This window comes from Erpetoichthys calabaricus, chromosome 10, assembly GCF_900747795.2.
Source record: "Erpetoichthys calabaricus chromosome 10, fErpCal1.3, whole genome shotgun sequence".
NCBI classification, from domain to species: Eukaryota; Metazoa; Chordata; class Cladistia; order Polypteriformes; family Polypteridae; genus Erpetoichthys; species Erpetoichthys calabaricus.
Window position 1 is genome coordinate 165072960 of NC_041403.2, and position 21998 is coordinate 165094957.

The 21998-nt window shown below is 40.3% G+C and overlaps 1 protein-coding gene across 3 annotated transcripts in view; it reads left to right on the top strand.

Moving 5' to 3' along the window:
• The first annotated feature begins 2648 nt into the window (after positions 1–2648).
• znf341 (zinc finger protein 341) overlaps positions 2649–21998 on the top strand; it is a 43602-nt gene continuing 24252 nt past the window's right edge. The window contains exons 1-4 of one of the 3 annotated variants that reach the window (XM_028812395.2): positions 2649–2726; positions 9097–9204; positions 13011–13204; positions 20058–20204. In XM_028812395.2, coding sequence (XP_028668228.2) covers positions 2696–2726; positions 9097–9204; positions 13011–13204; positions 20058–20204 — 480 coding nt within the window. In that variant the 5' untranslated portion in view covers positions 2649–2695. Of the gene's footprint in view, positions 2727–2759; positions 2804–9096; positions 9205–13010; positions 13205–20057; positions 20205–21998 lie in introns of those variants that run through there. The other 2 variants (XM_028812396.2, XM_028812397.2) reach the window with 2 other exon arrangements.

The window sequence follows — 21998 nt, forward strand, 5'->3', positions numbered from 1 at the left end:
GCTGTTAGGCACCAAAAATCTGGAATAGCTGACCGATAGAAATTCGCCAAGCTAATACAGTGGAGCACTTTAAAAAACTGCTGAAAACACATTACTTTAACTTGGCTTTCTCATAGCTTCATTTTAGTTTAATCCGGACGCTGTTTATATTCAATTAATTATTATTATTCATGGTGGCTCCAAAATTCGTACTAACCCCTACTCTCACATTTGTTCTTTTTCTGGTTTTCTGTGATGGCGACCTGCGTCACCACCACCTGATCAAAGCACTGTGATGTCCTTCCATTGATGGATTAAAGACCAGAAGTCCACGTGACCGTCATCATCAAGTCCTTCCATGAGAACCCTGAATGCAATGAGGACTGATCATTTATGTTAGGTAGAATACCTAGATGGGGCTGAGTGGTCTCGTGGCCTGGAACCCCCGCAGATTTTATTTTTTTCTCCAGCCATCTGGAGTTTGTTTTGTTTTTTCTGTCCTCCCTGGCCATCGGACCTTACTCTTATTCTATGTTAGTGTTCTCTTATTCTAATTCTTATTTTGTCTTTTTTTCTCTTTCTTCATCATGTAAAGCACTTTGAGCTACATTATTTGTATGAAAATGTGCTCTAGAAATAAATGTTGTTGAATTTGGTAAAGTGGTCTTCAAAGAAACATTGACGTAAGGATGTAAAATCAACGATTTCGTATGGTTTTCTTCCCGTTTACCCATTCTGGTATGTGTTTGTGCTTCAGCGTCTTGTCTGCTTTTTCTTTCTTATTCTTCTTCTTCACTTAATCGCCTCCTGTGATTTGCTTGATACTCAGCAGATGTCGCTGCTCTTCTTTTTCTTTATGTCACTTATGATGCCCGGGCGTGTTCAGCCACCCTAACCCCGACACAGACAGGCAGGACACTAATTCTAGTCCACACAGCACATGATATATTTACACAGTTGCCTTCCACGGTACATACGGCAAGCACAGTCTTTCCGCCGTTGCCTTCAGTCCTCCCTACAGGCTTTGTCCTCTTCCTCCCAACTCTGGCCGATGACTTCTGGCGTCTGGTCTCTTTTTTTATAGGGGACCCGGAAGGACTCCAAGTGCCCAAAGAGCTTCTTCCGGTAGCACTTCTGGTGGTGGCTAAAGTGCTGCCAAATAGGACCCTGAAAACATCCATGCGCTCCCTGGTGGTGGCTATGGGTCCCAACAGGATTGAGCCTCCATGCTCATGACCTGTGGCCCCGCTGCTGTTGGTCCTTACATAGTCAGGGCGTCCCAGCTGGGTACACACTATAGTGGTTATCACTTGGCTTTTCTGTCACTTTGTGGTAAACACACAACTTAAGTTCACTTTGCCATCCTTTATGGCCAGCAGGTTGCCACTACCTAAATGTTTACGAATTTCAAGAACATATTACATCATAAGCACTTGACTAAGACCAAGATCAAGGCTCTAGTCCTTGCAGTTTGCGGGTAATCACATGGCAGACGGACATACCTTAGCATTTTTTATATATAGATCTGTTATAATATATAATCTGTCAAAATAAAATTACAACGTGTGGTTAGTAACTACCCCTAAATCTGCTGGTGTGAGTGCCAGACATGCGTGCAGTCACAATCACTCAATTACACAGAGACAACATGCGTTTCCAGCGCAGTACCATTTACCAGAAATAAAGATTAATATAAGCGACTGCCCAGGATGGCTGAAGTCTTTAATTGTACAGTTTGTCTTTCTAAGTCAGCGAGTGCTGTGAATGTCCTGAACAGAAGGCAGTTGGGGACTGGTAATATTTTGTGCCACCTTCACCACCCTCTTCAGGGCTTTATGATCTTGAGCCGAGCAGGTGCCACCCCAGGATCAGGGCTGTCTTTTCGCATGGGCATACTGGGCAGTTGCCCCGGGGCCCCACGAGCATAGGGGCCTCATGCTAATCTATGTATGTTGTGACTTGCTGTCAATAAATAAATACTAGATTCTACTAAGATATAAATATTTGTTATTGTGTTACAAGTGGACATTGGCATTCGCCTCTGATTTAGTATCACGGTCACCTCTGCCACCTCGCATGCCTGTATGTGTACGGATCTCACACATGACATCACGTAAAAGAGTAAATGTTAACGTCACTTCAGCTCAATTGTCTGTAAAGAAATTTCGCAAATATTTGTGTTGAACACTTGATTAATAACAAATAATTCACAGTAATTTCATCCTCCCGTGCACCTGTAGGGGTTACAGACTCAGAGAAAATTAAACCTGAGGAGGTAAAGGTGCTGGTAAGCCTTCTTGACGATAGCAGAAATGTGTTGTGCCCATTTCATATCAGTTATTGGCACTCCAAGAAATCTGTCCTGTAACCTGGAGATCAGTGAACTACATCTTTAAAGGTTACGTGATGATCATTCTCAAGTGGCCCGGCCGTGGATGGGATAACAAATAAAAATAAAAGCATGAAATGATAGCAGCAAGTACCGGCCCGTCGTTTCTTCTCCTCGTCCCTCTGTGCCCTCACCAGCCGCACTCACACAGAGCCGCCTGCCAGCTCGTCTGACTGACTGACTGACTGACTGACTGCTTGCATTCCCGCGCGCGCGCCGTCTGCTCTGCTCAGCGTCTCCCGGGCGGGCAGTAGACGTTCGCCGCCGCGCGCCTTTTTCCTGTTTCTCAATTTCCCAGCATGCTAGTTGCATGCACACAAGTACAAGATGGCGCAAGCTATATTTGAAGCATTGGAAGGTAATAATTACAAGAGAAAACAAGGCAGTCGATTGTCTTTGGCGTGGTGTGACACGAGAGGAGCGGAAGAAGGGCAGGTTGGACAGCACCTTGGGCTCCCAGCGTCCGGCAGGGGTCGTGTCGAAGCCGTTGCGGTGCACTGCATTCAGAGTTTAGGGGAAGGAAGGCTTTGGCAGGCAGGCAGAGCAGCTAACAGCCACCGGGGTATGCGGGCTTACCCACTCGGGGGCTTTTGTAGACTTTCTGTTACTGTTTAAAACCGAAAGGTCGTGTGTGGAAGCCTTCGGGTGATAGACACTTACTAATGTCCCCCGCTTGTGAACTTAATGCGCCGTGGCTTTAACTTTACGTCGCGTTCTCTCACTGCGGCGTAAATTGCGCTTCGATCCCGGATGACCGGCAGCCGGCCACGTTTGTTAAGCACCTGCTGCGGTACTTGATGCCGAAGTGACAGGCGGTTACGGGAGGGTACGTGAGGTGTGCAGTTAACGGGGGGTGAGAGTAGGCACGGTCACCGGGTGCGCTGGCCTTTTCGTGTATAACTTAAAATAGAAAAAGCACATCGCTGTCGTCTAGCACTGCTGCTGCGTAACTGCCCCTAGAGCTTGGGTTCAAGTCGCAGCACAGCCTGCATGTTGTCCGCATGAATTATTCTGCGACTATTGTCTTATTCTTCCCCATTCTGAAGACGTGACAGTCCGGTTATTTTGCGACCATAAATTATCCTGAGGAGCATGCACTACGGTGGACTTGCGTTAGGTGTTAACTGCCTTGCACTTTATGCTGCCCTAATAAGCGGCACTGTGCACCCCATTAAGAGATTAGGATGCTTCCGCGCGAACCTGCTCTCTAGATAAGCAGCTTTAGCAAAGAGAATGGATGGATAACGGGCACGCATCGGTAAGGGACACCCTCCGGAGAACTCACTTCCGTTTATTCAGGTCGGATTGGTTCGATTGTTACTCCTGGGCAGCTTGTACCGTTCAGTTACTACGAGAAGCAGTCGAGCTTGGGGTGTGCATGCAGAACACTTGGAGATGACGATTGCCGTGATCGACACTCATTAACTGGGATCTGGATAAGTACAATGTGAGTGAGTGCTGTTGTGTACAAAGGGTGCCGATTCGAGTTCATTCCTCATCCACGCCGGTTCTCCGTAATCATATATTTGGGGGCGGATCAGCATCAGAAAGTTGGCCGGTTGTATTTACCCTTGTAATTGTATTCGATGTTTATATTAATGTTAAAATTCAAGAATGGGTTATCGGGATTTTTTTTGTATGTGATTTTGATACTTGGCGTTCTAGCAGCTTTAAATTGTAATCGATGTTTATCCATCCATCCATTATCCAACCCGCTATATCCTAACTACAGGGTCACGGGGGTCTGCTGGAGCCAATCCCAGCCAACACAGGGCGCAAGGCAGGAAACAAACCCTGGGCAGGGTACCAGCCCACCGCAGGACACACACACACACACACACACCAAGCACACACTAGGGACAATGTAGAATCGCCAGTGCACCTAACCAGCATGTCTTTGGACTGTGGGAGGAAACCCACGCAGACACGGGGAGAACATGCAAACTCCACGCAGGGAGGACCCGGGAAGTGAACCCAGGTCTCCTAACTGCAAGGCAGCAGCGCTACCCACTGCACCACCGTGCCTTCCATCGATGTTTATATTAATGTTAAAATTCAAGAATGAGGTATCAGGATTTTTTTGTATGTGATTCCAATACTTGGCGTTCTAGCAGCTTTAAATTGTAATCGATGTTTATATTAATGTTAAAATTCAAGAATGAGGTATCTGGATTTTTTTGTATGTGATACTAATACTTGGCGTTCTAGCAGCTTTAAATTGTAATCAATGTTTATATTAATATTGAAATTAAAGAATGAGGTATCGGGTTTTTTGTATGTGATTTTGATACTTGGTGTTCTAGCAGCTTTAGGATAGACTCTCCTTATTTCATGTATTGGTGGGAAAAAATCTATAGTAAGTTGTTAGTTATATGCACACTTGTTAATTTTAACATTTAACAGGTACGTTAGAGTTCAAGCATGATGTTGTTGTTTTTTGTATGTGATTTTGATACATAGACTCCAGTTCTCATGGAGCCTATATTGAAAAAAAGCTGTAGAAGCTGTTAGTTGTATGTACACTTATTAATTTTAACATCAAACAGTTTATGTTAGAATTCTTGCATGATGCGTCATTTTATACTCTACAAGTTTATGGTAGACTTTTATTGTCAATTCAGTGCGTTTACATGCACTTCAGTAACCTGGTTATTCACAGAAACCTGATTTCTCAAATGCCATGTAAAGCCTTATTCTGCTTAGAGAAACCAAGTTATTGGCCTCTGAGAAACCTTGTTAACAGAGGTAGATCTCTCAGTGAATAACCCGATTGTGTGGCCATGTAAACCCTTAACCGAGTTACTGTTAAGGAGTTTGTAGTCTGCGCATGTCTATTACACTCTGTCAGCCTGCACATGTATTCGCTTTACGCACGCGTTCAACAGCCAGAGGTAGAAGTGTCTACATGATACATTCGGGAGATCACATTTTTCCTTCTCCTGCCTGAAATAATCTGTCTTAATATTTCAGAAACCATTACATTTATGTTGGTGAGCTGAACGTACAGTACTAAACTCGGCAACACAGTCGGTGATTGTAGTAGGGTAACGTGTTAAAAGTAATGTGTGTTAAATTCAGATTACTTTTTAAAGCAACAAATAACCTAACACAATACTTACCATACTGAAAAAACATAAGTGCATTGTTACTAGGAGCACCAGGTGTAAAGCATGAAGCACACGTACCGCTATGCTGATCACTTGTAAGACTCCATCACCTAGCCAAACAGAAAAGAGTGTGCTGCGAGCAATCCGGCAACAGAAACCTATAAATAAAGTGTCAGTTTGACTAAACATATTTTTAAAACAGAAGACAATTATCACATACATCATGCTTATTTTTGGATTCACAGTGGCTGATGATAAAGTTTAACTTTTTTTTTTTTTTGTGTGCAGTTTAATGATATCAGAGTTTTTTTTTCTTATTCTAATAGCTTTTGGTTTTTCTTGGTCTACTATTGAAGAAAAATGTAGAATGTTGTTGGTTGCATTCTTGCTTAGCGTGTTAGTATTAAATATTAGAATTTAAAGATATGCCTAACTTTGCTATAAGTAAACAAATACTTGTTGTATTGGCTTAAACCACCTCACAGTAATGTATTGTAAGGTTATGAAGTGTTTGCTGAGTTGATTGTTTGTCCGTTCTTATCAGCCCAGCTCTTAACTGTCTCTTATGTTTGTGTTTGGATTGGCAGAAATAGCATTGATTTACAGACTGGCAAGAAAGTAAGACCTGTTTAAATTACTACAGAGTAACATAAAGCTAAGGAATGAAAAGACGTTTATGAACCGTAAGACATGATAACTAGTGCAAAACCAATTTATAAGATCTGCTAATATTTAAAGAAAGACCAGGAGCTAAATTAATGTTGTGATATTTCATTAGCTGCTGCTAAAATAGCCTATAGCATCTCACAACCCATAACTAAAAAAGCAGAGTTATGAGGACTAATGTATCCATTGTGTAAAAAATATTTTTAGTATTACGTTTTCACCCTGCAGTGGGCTGGCGCCCTGCCTGGGGTTTGTTTTCTGCCTTGCGCCCTGTGTTGGCTGGGATTGGCTCGAGCAGACCCCCGTGACCCTGTTAGGATAATGGATGGATATTACGTTTTTTACTGTTAGCGGTTTTAGTGATGCTTTCATAAAGAGTGTACTGTACATCAAGGTGTTTAAGTGAATTCGGAAACAAAGTAAATAATTATGCATGGAATACCTCTAACTACCGTATTTAGACTTGCTTTACTACACTTGCACCTACAGTTGATGTCCAGTATCTGCTGAATCTCATAGTAGTGAAGTTTTAGTTGTCTTCCTGCATTTGATATACCAGGGTGACCAACAAGCTGCGGGACTTGGTGTTTTCTGCTTTTGGTTAAGGATTTACCTTTAATCATTTAATATCCTTGATTATAATAAAGACCTATTTGAGTGCTCCTGTCTGAATCCCTTACATTGGGAAAGGTGGGTAAACACCTAGTCTTCATAGCCTCCAAAGCTCCCAGTAAACCAGGGGTCTCCAACTCCAGTCCTGGAGAGCTACTGTGGCTGCAAGTGTTCATTCTAACCCTTTTCTTAATTAGTGACCAGTTTTTGCCACTCATCGACTATTTCCCTTTATTTTAATTGACTTTTCTTGAGACTCTGACTGCTGAATTTCTTTAAACGGCACCTAAACATAAATTTGATGTAAAGTGAGCCAACAGATGACTAACTAAGTTGGGGCCTCAAACTCCAACCAATTTCACTTCATTCTTAATTTGAAGCCTGTTCTCGTTGCTAATTAACCCCGTTACTTAATTCCATGGCACTCATTCTGCCATGGCAGACATTTCCAAAACTGTTGTTTTTTTTTTTGTTTTTTTTAAGAGCATGTGGACCTGAGCAGATCAACATTTCTGAGGCCTTCACCTTTCTTTATTTTCAGTTATTGTGTGATGGACGCAGGTGGTTGTTGTTTATTTGTTGGTTCACTTTGTGTCTTAGTATTGTTTGCTATCCATCCATCCATCCATTATCCAACCCACTATATCCTAACACAGGGTCACGGGGTTCTGCTGGAGCCAATCCCAGCCAACATAGGGTGCAAGGCAGGAATCCTGGGCAGAGCGCCAGCCCACCACAGGGCACACACACACACATACACCAAGCACACACTAGGGACAAATTTTGCTAATTAAGGAAAAAAGAAATAATTAAGGGGCCTGAGTCTTAAGTTGTGCATCAATTAAAATTAAGGCAAAGAGTTAATTAGCAGCAACATCTGGTCATTAATTAAGAAAAGGGTTAGAATGAAAACCTGCAGCCACAGTAGCTCTCCAGGACTGGAGTTGGAGACCCCTGCAGTAAATATATACCATAACAATATATCATAATTTGCAGTTTTTTTACTGCTCTTATTTTCGTGAAGGGAATGTTTTATTTGAAATTTGAATTAAACTGTTTGGTATATTAGTATTATTATTCTGTCAAAGTACTCAGTGTGGTTAGAAAAGTAATGTTTGGAGTGAAAGTTAGCAGTTTGTCATTTTATTGTCACATATCTGGCTGAAAGTTAGTAATTTGTCATTTCTTGTCACGTATCTAGCTGCATAGAACCGTTTCTCATCTAGCCTGCATGTAAAATAATAGATTCAAATTGTTCACTAAAATGGATTTTAGAATGAAGCTGGTATTCAGGGAACACTTGATATTTTGCTCCCTTTTGAGAAAAACCTCGGTGTGAATTGTCTCGGATACTGGAGAGGAAGCGGACACAGCCAAGTAACTATGTCAGACTAGAAATAAAAGTTTTGATCTAAAGCACACTTGCTCAGAAGTATGTCTTGCTTATGTACTATGAAACCGTGCAATATGCTTATAATAACATGGAACCACATATGAAGGCTTTCCTCTCCGCTTTAGAAAAGTTGTGCTGTCATACTTTTATGAAAAAGAAATGAGAATGAGCATTTTCAGCATTCTTCTAATGAGATGAGCCGTAGGTGGCCAGCCAATAGCAGCTGAAATCTGTTTTGCTTGTATTTCCCACTGTTATAATTACATGTGTTAACGGTGTTTATTTGTTTACTTTTCAGCTGTTTATTACTCTTTTATTTCATGATTGTGCATATTTAATGTTCCAAATGTTTTCTAATGTAGGAATTAACAATACTGTAATGGTCCTAAAATAAAAATGTTTTTTTTATAATATTCACAAAAAAACTCTTTAAAATATATTTCTGTTAAAAAAAAAAAAAAAGGGTTGATTGTTATACAAAGATCTTTCAGCTTCTACAGCCCTTGGTTATATTGCCTTACTGTAGGCATTGAATATGAATTTGCGGTTACAACTGATGTCAGTTTACCACTTTCTTTTCTTTCTTAGCAGTTGCTTAAAATATCACCTTTAGTGCAAAGTATGCAAGTGTGCAACTGTGTGATGAGGTGTCTTTTTTTAGATTAATGAATTAGAGCAATTTAATGTATTTCTGACAGAGGGACTCTGTTTTTCCAAGCTAGCAGCACTGTAAGCAGTATTTTACTTCAAGTTTGTTAATAATTAAATTTAAAGCCACATGAAGACTAGCGATTTTTGTGCGTGGCTAATTTGTTTTTGTTTTTAATTGAAATATTGTTTTAATTATATAAGGCACTGGGATTATATACTTTTTTAATAATTATGTTCAATTGAAAATTCTGTTTTCCCATAATTCACCAGAGTTTCTCATATATGCTCATCTTTCTCAGGGATGGACAATCAGACGGTGCTGGCTGTTCAGTCTCTTTTGGATGGACAAAGTGGAGTGACAGACCCATCTAACCAGAATGTATCGGCAGCTTCCACCATCCAGCTGGGTGAGTTGGGTTTTTAGCCAAGAAGGAGGCCTCTGACTGCTTCCTGCTAATTGTCACAGCTGTTTTCTTTAATTGGTGTAATGAGCTCAATGAATTTTCATTTTATTTATCATTTCTTTTTACAACTTATTTGTGGTGCTTAGTAACATGAAGCAACGTGATGAAAGAATGAGATGAAAATGATTACGTGTTTGACAGGAATAGGCCTCACTGGTAAGGATGTTCTCAAGTTAAACGTAAAAGAATGTAGTTTGGGTGGGACTGGGAACAAGTCAGTTCTTTACCATAAATCTGAGATATGCTGGGTAATTTATTTTTTTTTATTAAGTATGAGAATATGCAGAGGTGTGTCTCTTGGCAGTGAACTGGTCTTATGTCAAGGTCTAGTTCCTACATGTGCCTTTCATACTCACAGGGTAGACGCTAGTTCTCCAGGATTTAGTTGCCGGTAAGAAACATAATTGTGTGAAAAGTGTATACCTTTTAGAAACTTACCTACTTACAGAAACCCATAATGTCCCATCTTTAAAGCTCACAACCCTACCCAAAGAGTAATCTGCCTGTGTAATACGTTTGCTCAAATCTCTAATGGAATGCCTTCAGTTTTACATTCAGTGTTGATTAGATGTTCTGATTTTTGTGGATTACTAGGGGGCTTCGCTCGCCAACCCCTGTGTTTGGTTAATCCATCCATCATCCAACCTGCTATATCCTAACTACAGGGTCACTGGGGTCTACTGGAGCCAATCCCAGCCAACACAGGGCGCAAGGCAGGAAACAAACCCCGGGCAGGGCGCTAGCCCATCGCAGGGCTCGCACACACACAGGACAATTTAGAATCGTCAATCCACCCAACCTGCATGTTTTTGGACTGTGGGAAGAATCACCCGGAGGAAAGCCACGCAGACACAGGGAGAACATGCACACTCCACGCAGGGAGGACTAGGGAAGCAAACCCAGGTCTCCTAACTGTGAGGCAGCAGTGCTACCCACTGTGCCACTGTTTGGTTAATCGAATATACAATTTTAAAAGCTTTTTTTTCTTTGGAATTGTTTCAGTTTCATTAGTTGCACATTTTACTTCAAAGGTTTATTAAAAACAATATTTGGAATTACCTTTTCTTCAAGATAGCATTGAATTTTGAATCCGTTTTTGGAAATACATTGTGACAACGCAACGTATAATCGCCTGTGAGTGAATATTGTTTCTGTTTCTCTAATAAATAATCCGACGTTTTCTAATGGTTGTCCCTTTGATTTGTTAATTGTCATAGCAAAAGCTATTCTCACGGTAAACTGTAAACATTTTAATACGAATCGCATATCACGATCTCCTTTGGTGTCTAATGTTATTCGCGGAATATATACATCACCTTACTTGTCGCCTGTTAAAATTTGCATCTGCGTCATCATAAATATACACCTGACCGAACTGTGTATTCTTTGAAATTAAACTTGTCGTTGCTTTAACTGTTGTGGGACGACCATGCTTTGTCCTGGCTATTTTTTCCAATTACACCTGGCTCTGATGATTAATCACCTTTTGATTATGCTAATGAGATCTTTACTATCTTTTTTTTTTTTTTTTTTTTTGGATACTGTAGCGACTGACATAATAAAGTGTCACAAACGTTTTACTTGAACAATCGCCGACTTCATACCCCAAACACAACTGTCTAGCACCCTCTCCTCCCCCGGGTCTCCCCCTTACCGCATCAATCAGTACCCTGCTATCAGCCTTCCGTGCTGTACTCCGCCCCCCTCAATCGGACCTATCAGTCACTTAAAACAAAAAAGGCTTCAACCTGCTGGCAAGCTGCCTGTTCTGCTTGTTGCATGTCGTTGTTTTAAGAGCCGGGAGCACATTGTGCGTGTCTGCCAAAAGCAATCCAGCAATTGCTTAGTTAGAGGTCTGTGGACTTGTTTTAAATGATGGCTCACTGACTTATCTCGCGTGACGTTGTAAAAACAATAATTGTCCTTTATTTCCAGCCCGGGCGTGGTTAAATCTCTTTCTTGCAGGACGTATAACGCTGCTCCCGTTTATGAAGTTCTAATCTTTTAATTCTGAGCCCTATTGGATATGCTTTGTTTTCAATTCCACTTGTTCTGGGCTGATTATCACTTTCCTTATTTTCTAAATTTGCACCTAGATTATTGTTTTTCTTTTTAGCATTTTTTTCTCTCCACCGCATGTGGGTCTCTTTTCTCCATGCTTTTCTTTCATCTTTGTTTAGTCGTCGACGTTTCATTTCCACCATATTGACCTTATACACTTTATATGCACTGAGAGCCCTGGAGCTGTGTGTGCTGCGTGACTGCCTTTACACTACTGATTTTTTTTTTCTGCCCGTGGTCTTACCTTGTAAGTAGGGTGTGTCTTGCACCGTGGCAAGTGTCTTTGGTCTCGCGGGTCTTTAAAATTGTCTTCCGAGAGGATCACGTATCGTAGCCTTGCATTTGCTTTCCATTCCAGGATTTTCTTTTATATATAGAGAGATACATAGATTTAGATAAAATAATGGCCAATGATGGTATTGATATTTGAAAGATAGTGTTTATTAAATAAATTAGAAAAACAATCTAGAAATCAAAACTGCTATTCAGTAAGAAATGTATGAAAAATGCACACACAAGCTCTCTATTTTCACACAGCCTTTGGAATCTGACTTGGTGTTCACATATTTAGTAATTATTTTTGTGTGATTGAAGTGTTGCTTCTCTCTTCATTATTCATTGAGATAATGTCCAGTGTGGTCCTTAACACTGGCATCTAAACAGTACCATTTTATTTATTATTGGTGTGATGATTGTGAAATTGAAGATCCAGTATGTATTTCACAAAGTGTTGTCATAGAAGGCAAGGACTGGCTGACTGACATCCCGGCGTTCTCCTGTGGAGATGTGTTCCCCCTGTACGTTGGGTGACAGCAGGCCTCTGAGGTTGCTCTGAATTGGACACCCACTGGGCTGCAATGAACTGCTCCGATGGAATCCTTAGGTGCTGCTAGAGGGAGGTCCTCTTTGCTCAAGAGATTCCACCTGACCCAGAAGTGCTTCCTGGATTCAATATTGGTGCACCAGAAATACTCCATGTCCAGCATAAAAGAAGCTTTTCAGTTAAGCGAGTGGTGTTAGACCAGGCTTACCTATAGAAGACTGGCAAAGATGACCGAAGGAGCTGTTATAATAATGAATGAAGAAGAAAAAGCCCATGGAAGGCATTTGTGAAGAATTGAATGAGAAAAAAATAATTTGACCTAGGCTTGTTTCCAGTACAGTTGTGTCAAATGTTTGGGGTTTTAAGATGTCTTCCCAGTGGTCACAATGTATTATTTGAAAAAATGAAAAAAATGTATCAAATATTCCACACCCTAAAGATATGCATTCTGTCATTTAGTGATTCAAAAATGGCATGCATGTGTGGGCACAAATGTGCCCTTCAGTGGGCCACCACCCCATTTAATGTTGGTCCCTGGCTTGTTGCTGTTCCTACTAGGATAGTTACTCTCTCAGTATGTGTGACCCTAAATTGGACTGAGCAGATGCAGAAAACGGATGGCTGAATGGAAAATGACTAACTTTATAGTATGTTAAAAAGAGTAGTTGTTTGGATGTGGCAGGATTAATTGTAACACATGCCTTAATCAGAGTATAGTTTTATGAGGTGTTTGAAGACATTCCATCTTCTGTTAAGAAGGGTTTGTTTCTTGTTATATTGTGTGTGTTTGTGTGTCTAGCTCATGCATGAAACTGTCTGTCTGTGGTCTTCATTTGTTCTTTCTTCTTCACTCCTATTTTTATAGATGATGAAGATGTATTTCTGTGTGGGAAATGTAAAAAACAGTTCAACTCTCTCACTGCGTTTATGATCCACAAGCGGGAGCAATGCCAGGCTAACACCCCTTCTCTAGCCACAGTGTCACTCTCTTCTAGCAATGCTTACACATCTGTGCCATCCATCAACTCTGTTCAGCACAGTCCCATCTCCAGTCGACAGGTAAGGGTACAAAAATTCACAAGGAAGTACAAGACAGGCTATTATTTTTAGTTATTTTGGGTCTTGCCTGAAGCAGGTTTACATTTATAAAATTTTAGTTGAAAGATGATAATTTATTAACCTGTACAGGATGTATTTTATAGCTGCGTGGATATCTTTCACTTTTTTTTTTTTTTTTTTTAATGAGATTTTTATTTTGATAAAGAGGTTGAAATAGAGCTCATTCAGCTTTATCAACTGGCTGACTGACTTTTATTTAGGCCTGGGTGACAACATGATAAAGCAACTGAAAAAACTACAAAGTATAATCTTTTTTAATGACTCGGATTATGTTAGTCTTGCATATTATCTTCTAACCACTGACTCATTTTGACAGCACTAAAATTTTGTAGCATGAAATAAAGAATGATAGTAGTGTCCTTGTAAATACCAGTCTCTACCTCAGTCCACATATGGATACAGCCAGAACTAACTCACAAAAACTTTTAGTCAGTTCAGTGTTGTGCAAAGCTTGTCATGTTCATTTACTAGTGAAGGGCAAATCAATAGGGCATGCATTTTTTATCTGTAATAATAAGCTAGTGACAATACAGAGGTAATGGTTAAGCGCTGTAACATATTGGCTGTTTTACTTATATGTATGTGTATTTTCATTTATCAGCTTAACGTTAACCTTGGTAAAATATTGTGATGCTTTGTGAATTTTCCTGCATTATGGTTTAATTGAAAAATCATCCTTGTAGTAATGTGCATATACAGTAATCCCTCCTCCATCGCGGGGGTTGCGTTCCAGAGCCACCCGCGAAATAAGAAAATCCGCGAAGTAGAAACCATATGTTTATATGGTTATTTTTATATTGTCATGCTTGGGTCACAGATTTGCGCAGAAATACAGGAGGTTGTAGAGAGACAGGAACGTTATTCAAACACTGCAAACAAACATTTGTCTCTTTTTCAAAAGTTTAAACTGTGCTCCATGACAAGACAGAGATGACAGTTCTGTCTCACAATTAAAAGAATGCAAACATATCTTCCTCTTCAAAGGAAACAGAGAGTAAAGCAAACAAATCAATAGGGCTGTTTGGCTCTTAAGTATGCGAAGCACCGCGGTACAAAGCTGTTGAAGGCGGCAGCTCACACCCCCTCCGTCAGGAGCAGGGAGAGGGAGAGGGAGAGAGAGAGAGAAACAAAGTCAAAAATCAATACGTGCCCTTTGAGCTTTTAAGTATGCGAAGCACCGTGCAGCATACTTAAAAGCTGCACACAGAAGGTAGCAACGTGAAGATAATCTTTCAGCATTTTTAGACGAGCGTCCGTATCGTCTAGGTGTGCGAACAGCCCCCCTTCTCACACCCCCTACGTCAGGATCACAGATAGTCAGCGCAAGAGAGAGAGAAAGAAAAGTAAGTTGGGTAGCTTCTCAGCCATCTGCCAATAGCGTCCCTTGTATGAAATCAACTGGGCAAACCAACTGAGGAAGCATGTACCAGAAATTAAAAGACCTATTGTCCGCAGAAATCCGCGAACCAGCAAAAAATCCGCGATATATATTTAAAGATGCTTACATATAAAATCCGCAATAGAGTGAAGCCGCGAAAGGCGAAGCGCGATATAGCGAGGGATCACTGTACCATTATTTGTTGTATCATTATAATCCTCCATCCATCAATATATTTTCCAAACCTGCTTATCCAGGGCAGAGTTGGAGGGAGCCTCTCAAAGTAGTCATTGGGTACAAAGCAGGAACAGTCCTTAGACAGGGCACCATTCCATCACAGGGTCATTATAACCATTACCATCCTGAATATATACAGTGGAACCTTGAGATACGATCACCTCTGTATACGAGAAATTCAAAATACGAGGAAAGTATGAGCGAAAAATTCAGATCTAAATGCGAGCATTGGCTCGCGTAACGAGCCACGAGCCAGGCTGTGGGTATAGCTCGCGGCTTAGCGAGGGGGCGTGGTAGCAGTTGCGAGCCGCGATCTGCGGTGTCTGCGTTTCTCACTTAAGTGCACAGGTGGGAAACTGCCCACATCCATGATTGTTCCTGTGGCTGATGGGCTGCAGCTGCCATGTCCTCCCCGCATATATAGAGAAGCGCGAGCCGGTTAAGGGGGAGAAGAAGTAAAATAAAAGAGAGAGAGAGAGCGCGCGCGCGCGCAGGCAGGCAGTCGGTGCGGGAGAGCGAGCGAGCGAGTGCAGGCTCGCGTGTAGCTGAACAGTGAGCTGAACAGGCAAGCCAAACAGCTGAAGCAGGACGGTGTAGAGAAGGTCCGCTGCATTAAGAGTGTCTCGCCTGTTGCAGAGCCCGCAGGTGAGACGCTAACAGAGAAGAAGCACCTGGGATTGTCATCTGTTTTTTAAAGACTGCATCCTTTTGACGTTTTAACCTCGTGTTAAAGGACTGTTATTCTTGTGTATTTTAAACCTCCACTTCACAACTGTTTTAAGGATTATTTATTTAAAGATTTATTGAATGCTCTACTGCACTTTGGACACCTGTTTTGATTCTTTTAATAATCAGTTATATTATTTACCAGTGTTATTTATTAAAGGTAGACTACAGTATATATAATTTATCAGTGTTATTTGTTAGGAAAATGGATTTTTATGTTAATATGTTTGGGGTGCGGAACGGATTAACTGGATTTCCATAATTTTCAATGGGGAAGTTTGTTCTAGATACGAGAAATTCGCTATACAAGCTCAGTGCTGGAACAAATTAAACTCGTATCTAGAGGTTCCACTGTGTGTATATATATATATATATATATATATATATATATATATATATATATATATATAATATAAAACGTCTACACGTGGAAGTGTGTGTCTCTCTGTCCAGCCCGGAAGTGAGAGGTGGAGTTGGGGTAAAGGCTCCACCTCCGAGGAAACAGAAACTCGCTTAGCCGCTAATACACAAGCGAGGCCAGCACATTGGCAAAACAAGACCTCCGAAGACAGACAAAGTTGCTTAGCCGCAAAAGCGATGTGAGCACGTCATCAAAACGAAACCTTCTAGGAGAGCCCAGAGTAGTTCCTTTCAATTACCTGGCATCTCTACATTTCAATTTTTTTTTCTGACAATTTCAATAGTTTCTAGGACTCTGGGCTTTTTACAGCACAGGCTTACACAGCTAGTGTTTAATATAAACAAGGACATAAATAAAGGGCAATCGGAAAAAAAAAAAAATATACATACATATATATATATATACACACACACACACACAAGTTTATTGTCATATACACAGTAAAAACATGTTAAAACCATGTAATGAAATTATTACATATACTGTATATATTATTTATTATTATATAATATTCGCATATAAATCGGGTGTTAAAATCAGACTTATACGACACTTAATTAATTTTTTTTTAAATGTGCCTTCTTGCCTCCTCCAATCTCACACCAGTTTCTCAGACGCATCAAATTTTTTTCCAGCTGTGCAGCTTCCAGTTTCTGTTGGCACTTAAATGACTTTTAATTTAAAAGCTTCATATTTTCTTCTGATTGAACGCTCCATCGTAGATAACGAATGCTCTTACCATAAAAGTGTATGAGGATGTGAGATACAAAAACCACAAAAGAGTGCAAATGTCGCTTCGGAATAGATTGGGTACTACCATGTGGTCACGTAGGCACAATACATAGAAAACAAAGGCCGTGTGCTCCGTGGTTACTCTGTCAGGTGGGCTTTAGCATGTCATAATCTCTTGGACCAATAGTGTGAGTTTTCCGCATTTGACTTATACGACCGACATTATAAAATTATAAAATACCAGAAATTTTACAGTAAAATCAAGCCCCGACTTATCTGCGGGAGAACTTAAACGTGAGTATATAGGTATGTACTGTATATTTTATAGTGTTAACTTTTTTGACCATATTTTCAGTCCCAGCTTTTATTGTGTTCTGTAATATCTGTTGTGACAATTAGAGGCACTGTTGTCCCCTTGAACCCTCAGACCAGACGTCAGACACCAGATAAAAGTCCAATAATAATATTTATTATTATAAATAAGTGCACAAAGCACCCTCCTCTCCACAATACTCAATAAATCCAAGAACAATAACCAATAAACAATCCTCCACTCCCAGACGCTTGGCCATCCTGCCTCCCAACTCAGCTCATCTGTCTGGGATCTCCCACAGTCCTTTATAGTCCTCGACCCAGAAGTGCTTATGAGCCCTCAGTCCATGTGATTATCCAGCACTTCCGGGTCAGGTAAAAACTTCTTTTTCTTCAGCCCAGAAGTATATCATTTCTTCCATTCCCATGAGTTGGAAATACTTCCGGGCTATATGGAAAATATAAATCCCTGGGCCTCCCTGCAGCGACTCCTGGCGGCCCCAATGGTATCCAGCAGGGCTGTGCATTATAACTCCACTGTCCATGATTCCCTGCTGGCATTCGGAGCACATCCATGCTGCAAGGAGGGCTCCATCTGGTGGCCTGGGTGTATTGGCCGGGATGAATGGTCAGCCATATCTCACACTGTTTATCGTTTTGTTTATGGAAATCTGTGTTGTGTATCCTCTCACCCCAACTCAAGGTCCTTTTGCCTACTACCTGTATAGAGTTTTAATATTAGTTAACCGTAGCCATTATGCCAAGAGCAGGCATATTGGACATTTTTCAGCTTTGAAAGCTTATTCAAGGCCTAATTCCAAAGGTGCTGTCAGTCACACGGCTCTCATTCTTAGTGATCTGTAGCCTAATTCTGTAATCTACAAACACTGCTTTGTGTTGTGTAAAATAGTAAAACTATGAGAGCACTTACTTAAGCATTTGTTTTCCTGCTAATACTTCCCTGTTTTAAGAATGACAAGGTTTTGTTAGAATAAAAATGGTATCAATATTTTGTATTTTTCAATGAAGATTGTGTTACTCTCCCTTTCCCCAAATTACATGATTTGTCTGTAATAAGAAAAAAATGATGCTTTAGCAGTAGCTGGCATTCCTTCAATGAATATTTGCGATAGTACTGCTCGGAGAGTTTAAATGTCCTTATTATCACAAGTGACACACACGATGAGGCTTCTTATTAAGAGCTGCCTGTGATACTACATTATTTTTACAAACCACTTTATCTGTGTTTAGTCTTCTACATATTTAGATTATCAATGTGTGTGATCTATGTTTGTTGTTTTGGAATTGAGGGTTGCAAGCTGAGCCCCTGAGCTGCAGATTTTATTTAAAGTGGTCTGTTAATCAAAGAGCAGTGTGACAGACAGGGAGCAGTACTGAGCCCCAAACCTTGGAAACAAGCAACGTAGGTACAGTCACAGCTCACATAGGCCAAGAAATAACAAATATCAATTTTTTAAAAATGTATTCTATTACCTGTCCTCAGCAGCTGAGTGGTACAAGTTGATTATATTTATTATCCTCCTCTCAGATATCCTCGCGTACAGTACATTATGGTTTTCATCTTTCTGGTTACCTGTGCTTATACCTTCTGTTACAGTTCAATAATTCCATTTCTTTATTTTGTTGTAATAGCCTCATCTGTTACAGTAGCCCATTCCATCCTGAATGCCTTTGTAGCTTTTGTGTGGTTTTGATATAGTCAGTTGTGATCAAATTAAAATCTTTTTTTGTTTTGGGAGAACTTCACTTAAAGAACTTAGGAGGTTTATCTTTATTATTGCTAGCTTGTTTGTATTATGTGAAGACTATAGGGATGCAGTAGATACATTTCAGCAACTCACATTTGTATGTTAGAGGGTCAGTGCTGCAGTGTGGGGTGAACTGCAATGTTGTTATTCACAATAAGAAGAGAACAAACTTTGTCTAATTTTCAATGTGGAAATTAATATGTAAGGAGTTTTGTTTCAGGTATGAAATTGTCTCTGCTTATGTATGTGGCTCTAGACCAGGGGTCCCCAGTGGCTGCAGGTTTTCACTCTAACTCTTTTCTTAATTAGTGCCCTGTTTGTGCAGCTAATTAACTTCTTTTGAATTCATTTTAATTGACTTGTTTTTTAAGATTTGTTCCCCTGAATTTCTTCATCACTCCTCTGAGTTGCTTCATTTCTTTCCTTAAATGGCACCCAAGCAGAAATTAAATGTGAGATGAGTGAGCCAACAGAAGACCAACTAAGTCAGGGCTTCAAACTCCAACCAATTTCACTCCAACCAGTTGCTTAATTAGGCGGCGATTCTCATTGTTAATTAAACCCGTTCTTTAATTCCATGGCTTGTTGCTGCTCTCATTGTGCAATCGCAGACATTTCTAAAATTGTTTACTCTTTTCTAAGAGCAGTGTTAAAATGTTTTGGGGACCTGAGCAGATCAGCATTCCTGAGACCTTTCTTTATTTTCAGATATTGTATGATGGACGCAGTTTGCTGGTCCTGTTTTGGTTCATTTTGTATCACATTATTGTTTGGCTGCTAATTTAATGAAAGTCTTTAAGAGCAAGTCCAATAAAAATAAATTCAAAAAATGTTAAATCAGGAGCAAAAACAGGTCACTAATTAAGAAAAGGGTTAGAATGAAAACCTGCAGCCACTGCGGCCTTCCAGGACCTGAGTTGGGGATCCCTGCTCTAGACTGTGGTTTTCCACTCTTGTCACTCTAATTTAGGCCAGTGAAGAGGTAGTATGCAACACATTCCATGTACCAACAGTTAAAGGAAAATGATTGTTTATGTAAATGTATGCTAGTCTGTCTTTATTGCACTTATCAGACGTTGAGGACGAAGTCCTGACTAAAAAGGTTACCAGCTTAACATGGGGGACAAGTAATTAATTTTCAGATTTAGAATTTTTAAAGTCCTTTAGATAACAATGTGAGAAAACCTAACTGTGGGCTGTTTGTTGTTTCTTCTTTAGCCAGTGTCCACCTATGTTACGGTTCCTCAGTCACCCCTTGCTCACACATTGATACAGGGGAATGTCCTTGTCAGTGATGATGTACTGATGTCTGCTATCTCGGCCTTCACGTCTATGGACCAGTCTGCTATGCAGCCATCTGTGCAGGTATGTCCCTTTTCTGTGCTTCTCAAGTACTTTGCTCCCTACCACTATGAACATAAGACTCCATCTTAATTGTGAGCACAAAGCACAGAGTGCCTGTGAATCAGTCATTTGGCCTATAGGCTTTCACAGTGAACAAGAGCACTGTTTTTTAAAATGAAGAGGGATGGAGATAGTTTGCACCAGTTGCATGTTTTATATATTTTACAGACACAGTGAGGTACAGTCAGGTCCATAAGTATTTGGACAGTGACAAAATGTTCATAATTATGGCTCAGTATGCCACCACAATGAATTTGAAATAAAGTAGTCATTATGTGATTGAAGTGTAGGTTTTCTTCTTTAATTTAAGGGGTTTACCAAAAATATCATATGAACTGTTTAAGAATGATCCAATTTTCAGGGACTCAAAAGTATTTAGACAAACTAACATAATCAAGAATATAACAATCATTGTTTATATTTGGTTGAAAATACTTTACAGTCAATGACTGCTTGAAGTCTGAACCCCAACCCTTGGCCATCTCCAAGTGCTTGATTTCCACCCTATTGATGCTTTGCCAGGCCTGTACTGCAGCTGTCTTCAGTTGTTGCTTGTTCGTTGGAATTCCTGCCATCAATTTTATCTTCAGCAAGTGAAATGTATGTCTAGTTGGGTTGAGGTCAGTTGATTGACTTGGCCTTCGAAGAATCTTCCACTTCTTTGCCTTGAAAAGCACTTGATGTGCTTTTGCAGTATGTTTTGGCTCATTGTCCATCTGTACCGTGACGCGTTGTCCTGTCACTTTTGCAACATTTGGATGAATCTCGGCAGACAGTATAGCCTTACACACTTCAGAATTCATCCTGCTACTTCTGCCAGCAGTCATTTCATCAGTAAACACCAGTGACTGACTTGTATTGGCAGTCAGGCATACTCATATACCGTAACATGGCCTCCAACATGTGTCACAGATGATGTGGTATTCATCGGATCACAAGCCATTCTTTTTCTTCTCCAAACACTTCTCTTTTGGTACATATGGATCTTAGTTTTCTTTGTCCAAATAAAATTGTTCCAAAACTGGACAGGCTTTTAAAAGATGTTTTCTAACAAACTTTAATCTGCCCTTCCTGTGGTTATGAGGTTCACCAGTGGTTTGCACTTTGTGGTAAACTCTCTTTATTTACACTCATGAAGTTTCCTCTTCATTGTACACTTTGGCAATGATAGGTCGACCTCCCAGAGAGAGAGTGTTGTTGTTGGTTTGGCTAAATATTGTGAAGGGGTTCTTCTTCATCAAGAAAAGAATTCTGGAATCACCCAGTGCAGTTATCATCCATGATTGTCCAGACCTTCTGGAGTTGCTGAGCTCACCAGTTCATTCCTTCTTTTTAAGAATGTTCCAGATGATTGATTTGACCACTCCTTGTGTTTCTGCTATCTCTCTAAAGGGGTTGTTTTGTTTTCTCAGCTTAATGTTGGACTGTTTTAACTTGCATAGACAGCACTTTTGACCTCATATTGAGAGTTCACAGTGACGGCTTCCAAATGCAAATTCCACACTTAGAAACAACTCCAGACCTTTTACTTGCCCAGTAGTTAATGAAACAACAAGGGAACTGCTACCACATGACTGTGGAACAGCTTTTCAGTCAAATGTTTAAATACTTTTGAGCTCCTTAAAATAGCGGGGCCATATATAAAAAATGTTTATTATTCCTAACCTGCTTGTACAATATTTTTGGTAAACCCCTTAAATTAAAGCTGAAAGTCTATAGTTCAATCACATATTGGATTGCTTTATTTCAGATCCA